The following is a 5,764-nucleotide window of genomic DNA, read 5'->3' on the forward strand; positions in this document are numbered from 1 at the left end:
GATGAAAACACTACATCATTAATTTGTATTGGCTTAAATAATTAATAATCTGCTCATAATAATATGTCATTCCTTTTTTTGTAGCAGATCCTCCCCCAACCTAAATCCAATTGTTCAATCGCCAGATCATCATAGTGCTCTGTACGATGACATTGTGTTGGAAGGCGAGGCTGCATCCACACCATCTCCAAGGAGGTCTCCAATGCCGTAGCCGCCACCTCCAAGGAGGTCTCCATCGCCGCTGCCAACACCTCCAAGGAGGTCTCCAACGCCTCCCCCGCCCTGCCTACCAAGAAGCCTAGCAAGAGGCCAGCCCCGTAAACGAAGAACCAGTCCCCGCCTGCAAAGAAAGCCATCGTGAAACCAAGGGCTATTCCCAAAATAATATCTGAAGAGAAGGAAGAAGGAACTGATGCATATAAAAAAGATATGTCTAGATTCTATGACAAACTTAAAAAGAATCAAGAAGCAAGGAGAAACCCAGATAAACCGTACTTCTTCGTAGCTCCAGATATTCTAAGAAAAAGGGTGGCTTCTTACCAGCAACAACAGCGGGAATCTCGTAAGCCGTCCAAATCAACGTTATCGGACTATGACCGCACTCTCACCAAGTCAATTGAGGCGGCACAAAAAAAGAAGCGGGCAGGGAAAGGAGTTGCCCAACTTGGACAACAAGCGCACCAATCAGTCCCCCCGCTAGTTGTTGGTAATGAACATGGTTCGAATTTAGAATTAATGCATCAGGCAAACATACCTCCAGATGTCGATTTGGATCACCTTGGTGAATTTATTGATGAGATTGGTCTCGACCTTTACTAGATGTTTGGTGATGGAGACATTGAGAGTGTGGCGGTGGTTGATATTTGGAAGAAAAAATTTGTACTAGGCCAGAGTCTATACAACCCTCAAGCCTTATCTGATCTGGGGACGCAAATGTACCTGCTAAACAAGTGGTACATGCAGGCGTCTACCGGTGGAGACTTCTGCGTTGGTGTCAGAATTAGAGACGAACATTGGTTCCATGGTGATGATGTTATGTATGTTGACTTTGCAGAATTTCATCAACTATGCCACCTGACCTCTCTGGACAAAGTTATCATTAGCTGCTATTGCCTGTAAGTAATAATTCTTTCGATCTATTATTAAACTCATCATATGTGTGTATATGCATATAAATTATCCTAACAAGTACTATATATATGTGGATTTACAATGATAGAGCTCAGAAAGGAAGGCTGCAATGAAATTGGTTTTGTTGATCCCCATATAGTATTCAAAGACCCAGTTACTCCAAAGGCTAATTGGAAGTCTGAGTCAGAGAGTAACCTCATGAACTTTTTAGTGAACCAACGCCACAAGAAGGATATACTCTTTCCCTACAACTTCAAGTGAGTGTTAATAATGTCGATCATCCTTAATGGCTCATATGTTGATTCTAGTTAATTAATGAGTGTTATGCGATATATCCTATAAACACATGCAGCAATCACTGGATATTGATGGACATCGATCTGGTGAAAAGTCACTTGATAATCTATGACTCGATGAGAAAACCACAACAAGACTACCAAGATATGATAGATATTATCCAGAGGTAATTTCGATATATCTAGCAACTATATATACACACAAACATGATGATTAACTATATCTGATGACGTGGCAAATTTTTTATTAGGCAGTGTTTGGAAAACCTTTATTGAGAAGCAACACATGGAAAAATGCAAAGCGTCACTGAATGTAATCCCTTTGAAAGTAAGTCCCCTAAATCATATCATCTTTATTAATTAAACATATAGCTTTCACCGGATCACCAGATTGGATGACAAATCTTTTTCTCGTAAAGTGGTGTCTGAGGCAGGAACAGGGGAACAACTACTGTGGTTACTATGTTTGCAAATTTATCAAGCTGATCTCCCAAAAAACTCCTACAGAGAGACTCAAAGTACGTTAAAAATACACTATATATTTATTTAATTATTATTATTGATTATGGTACTATGTCTTTATATATATGTACATATATTAATTTATTTTCCTTTAATTCAAACCTGTAGACTCGATGGTTGTAGGAAAAGGTCATACGGCAAGACCAAATCAAAGCAATTCAAGAGTCTATAGCCGGATTTTTTAATGAGCAGGTCATCGATTCCAAGGACGAGTTCTACTTCGACCCAACACTGCCATAGAAGCCAAGCTAGAGGATGAGAGAAAACTTGTTATATCACAACAACTGTAATGCAATCTTTTTGTAATATATGCACATGAAATAATATAATGTAAAATACACATATGCATGCATGCATGTATATATATATATATATATATATATATATATATATATACATATATATATATATATATATATATATATTTCTATGCTTGAATTGTGTGATTTAATAGGTTCATTGTGCTTGAACTGAAACATACTATACGCGCGTATAAATGTATAATTAGCAGCGTACAATACGACTTCGAAAACCTATTTTGAAAAGAAAACAAAAAAATAAAAAGAAAATAAAAAAGAAAAAAAAACCTTTAGTCCCGGTTCGTATTACCAACCGGGACTAAAGGTGCCAGCCACCGTGGCATGTCAGGAGGCACCTTTAGTCCCGGTTAGTGTTACCCACCGGGACTAAAGGTTCTTCTTTAGTCCCGGTTCCTGACCCAGGACTAAAGGACCCTCCTTTAGTCCCGGATGCTTGCTCCCGGGTGGGGAACCGGGACTAGAGGGGGTTCCCCACCGGAAGTAAAGCTCTGTTCTCTACCAGTGTTTATTCGATACTTTTCTCGTTGAAGACCAAATTCTGGATTAAGGCATAATTTGATACTCCAGTACTTTTCTCGTTTGAGACTTGGTGTGATTTTCATTTGATTCACTGCTACCACGTGAAATATGCTCTGGTGCGAAATCGAGAGAACAAAGAAACATTTTATTTAATAAGGTCACTACCACAGAGACGAACAGTTTAGGGCGTCGCCTCGCGACATTTTTTTTTACTAAGGCCACTACTACACAGAGAATTTTAGGAAATAGTCCCTACAGAGACGAACAATTTTGTGCGTCACCTCTAAAAATGGCAAGATAGAGTAAGGCACTGTTAATCATTTATAGAGGCGTGTGTTCTCAAACGGTCGTCTTAGGACGTTCGCCACTATAAATCGATTAATAGAGGTGCTTAATAAGGATGTGCTCATAGAAATTGATTACCAGAGAGGCAGACAACTTAATGGACCCACCTTTAAAAATAGTTACATCAAAAAAATAATTCATAACTTTCTTCATATGAACTCGGATGAAGACAAACTTTGAATCAAAATTATTGCTCTCGACGTGATCTACAACTTTGTAATTGAGAAGTTTTTTATTTAAATAGTTTAGTGTCCAATTTCATTTCTTGAATTTTGAAATTTAGAATTTAAAATTTTAAACAACCTCATATGTTGACATGGTATATACTAAAGTTGTAGTTCACAAAACAATCTACATCTTTATAGTTGAAAATTTTTCTATTCGAAAATTTTTAGATTCCTAAACATGTGTTTTGTTTTCTTAGATTTTGAAATCCAAAATTAAGAATTTCCAAACGACCTTAAATGTTCACATGATTAATACTAAAGTTGCCACAGTGTTCGACCTGGTCTACAAGTTTGTTGCTGATAAGTCTTCGATTTGATGTTATTTAGAGTCCGAAATAGTTGTTTTAAAATTCATATACTTTTGGATTAAGATTTTTTTAAATTTCAAACAATCTCGGACGGAGGATTTGATCTAGACACTCAATTTGAATCTAACGGGTAAAAAAATCGTGTGGTGATGATGAGCCTCAAACACCCTATTGTCCACTAGCTAGACAACTTCAAACTAAATTCAGTGGCCGTTTATTACCGTTATCTTTATTCTGGCACCACCTGTGTTACAATTGACTAGCGGTGCACCACAACTTGGCGTTAAAATGACAGGTGCACGCGCCTTGCGCGCAAATTATTCTGACACCACAACCACGACCGATTCAACCTCATCTGACACGTCAAGTCCACAACCACGACCAATTCAAGTTTCATCTAACCCTGCAGCCCAAGAGTTGAAAGTTGAAACGAATGGCTTAGCCGCTCCCGCCGAAGAGTGCCTTGAGCTTCCTGACCTCCAGTTCGTCCAGCACGGTGACCTTGCTCACGATGTCCGACGGCAGGTTGTTGGCGAAGAGCGCGAAGTCCAGGATCATCAGCCCGGGGTTGGCGCTGCTGTAGGAAGAGAGAGCCACCGCCGTGTCGTTGCCCAGGTTGTACTGGAAGTGCAGCAGGCCCTGCGGGAACACCATGAGGTCGCCCTTGTACAGCGTCTTGACGTACACCTGGTTGGTCAGGGAGCTGATGAAGCCGGCGGAGATGGCGCCCTCGATGACGAAGAGGAGCTCGGTGCCGCCCGGGTGCGAGTGCAGAGGCACGACGCCGCCCGGGGCGAAGTCCACGCGCGCCGCGGAGATGCCCAGCCCGTTCACGCCGGGGAACCGGGTGACGAAGGCCGACGACAGGCCGATGTTGAAGGGGTTGATGGTCGGGCCCGTGGTGTTGAGGCCGCGGTAGTAGAAGTCGTCGGCTGTGACGCCGGTCTGGGGCTTGCACGGATACCCGGCCGGGGTATCGCCGCGGGCCAGGTCGGCGATGCAGAAGTCCTGGTTCAGGGCGAGGGAGGAAAACGGAAGCAGGGAAATCATCAAGGGCGCGACAAGGACTAGGAGCAGGAGCACGGCCTTGGCCATGGTTACCGGCTTACCGGGCGAACGGCGAACTTGCTAAACGAGCCTACAGGTTGGAGCTAGGTCAAGACGTGTATTTGAATTCATGATTTTTACCGTGTCCGCTGTATAGGTATATATAGGGCAAGCCTGGTCTGGCGTGTACAGATGTCCTATAATTGCTAAATATAATGTTGCATTTCAAGTCACAGTCAGCGGACGCTCAAGCATACTCACCTCTACGAATGTAGTCATACACACACATACATATACAGTCACTTCTATAAACATAACTATATAAATATAAACCTTATAAACGAAGTCGTACACACCTATTCTGTCATGAAAAATTATAATACACCTTGTAAAAGAAAATGGCGACTGACGAGTGTACTAATAAAAAGACTTTAATTTATAATTAGATCTCTCGTAAACAATTTAATAAGGTTAGAGATCGGCACTAATATATGTACTTTAACTTAAATCCATGCTCATGACGTTCGTGCTTAGCAGCCATGTTTCTGGCTGCTAAGCGTTCGTGGAGAGGACTAGTCAGGTCAGTGTCTGCTTATCCACGTTATCCAGGTCAGCAGGTTCGTGGCTTCGTGCATATTAAAGCATGGATGTTGTGGCACATGGTATGCGTAATGTGCGCAGATAATAGAAAGAGTAGACTTTGCAGGAGTTAATTAATTCCTTCTTGGCTTCTTCTGCTCACAAATACACATTCGAACAGGTTTCTCGTTAATTAAGACACTGACTGCTTTTAAAGGTGAATTTTTTAGTTCCAATGAACTATTGGGTGCAAAAGTGCATGCAAACAATTAATAATACGTAAATCTCATCACCGTGGGTTCTAAACAATTTATCACCACTAGTTTTGAGCCTTAGTGGTGAAAGTGGACAGTGATAATAATCTTCATCACGGTCAGTCTCAAACCGATGGTAATAATGATAATCACTGTCAGCTCGTTAAACGAATCGGCGATGATAATTATTAAAAAAAAATATAGAAGACAACATCG

The 5,764-nt window shown here is 41.2% G+C and overlaps 1 protein-coding gene across 1 annotated transcript; it reads right to left on the reverse strand.

Moving 5' to 3' along the window:
* Nucleotides 1-3,872: 3,872 nt before the first annotated feature.
* LOC136501728 (germin-like protein 8-14) lies at nt 3,873-4,882 on the reverse strand. The gene has a single exon (XM_066497252.1). It carries the CDS (start codon nt 4,761-4,763, stop codon nt 4,107-4,109), a length of 657 nt encoding a protein of 218 aa, XP_066353349.1. The 5' UTR covers nt 4,764-4,882; the 3' UTR covers nt 3,873-4,106.
* Between the last annotated feature and the right edge of the window lie 882 nt (nt 4,883-5,764).

The sequence above is a fragment of the Miscanthus floridulus genome, chromosome 13, assembly GCF_019320115.1.
Source record: "Miscanthus floridulus cultivar M001 chromosome 13, ASM1932011v1, whole genome shotgun sequence".
NCBI classification, from domain to species: Eukaryota; Viridiplantae; Streptophyta; class Magnoliopsida; order Poales; family Poaceae; genus Miscanthus; species Miscanthus floridulus.

Bases quoted from the DNA above. Each gene is read 5' to 3' on its own strand.
- LOC136501728 (XM_066497252.1), bottom strand. From the start codon at position 4,763: ATGGCCAAGGCCGTGCTCCTGCTCCTAGTCCTTGTCGCGCCCTTGATG.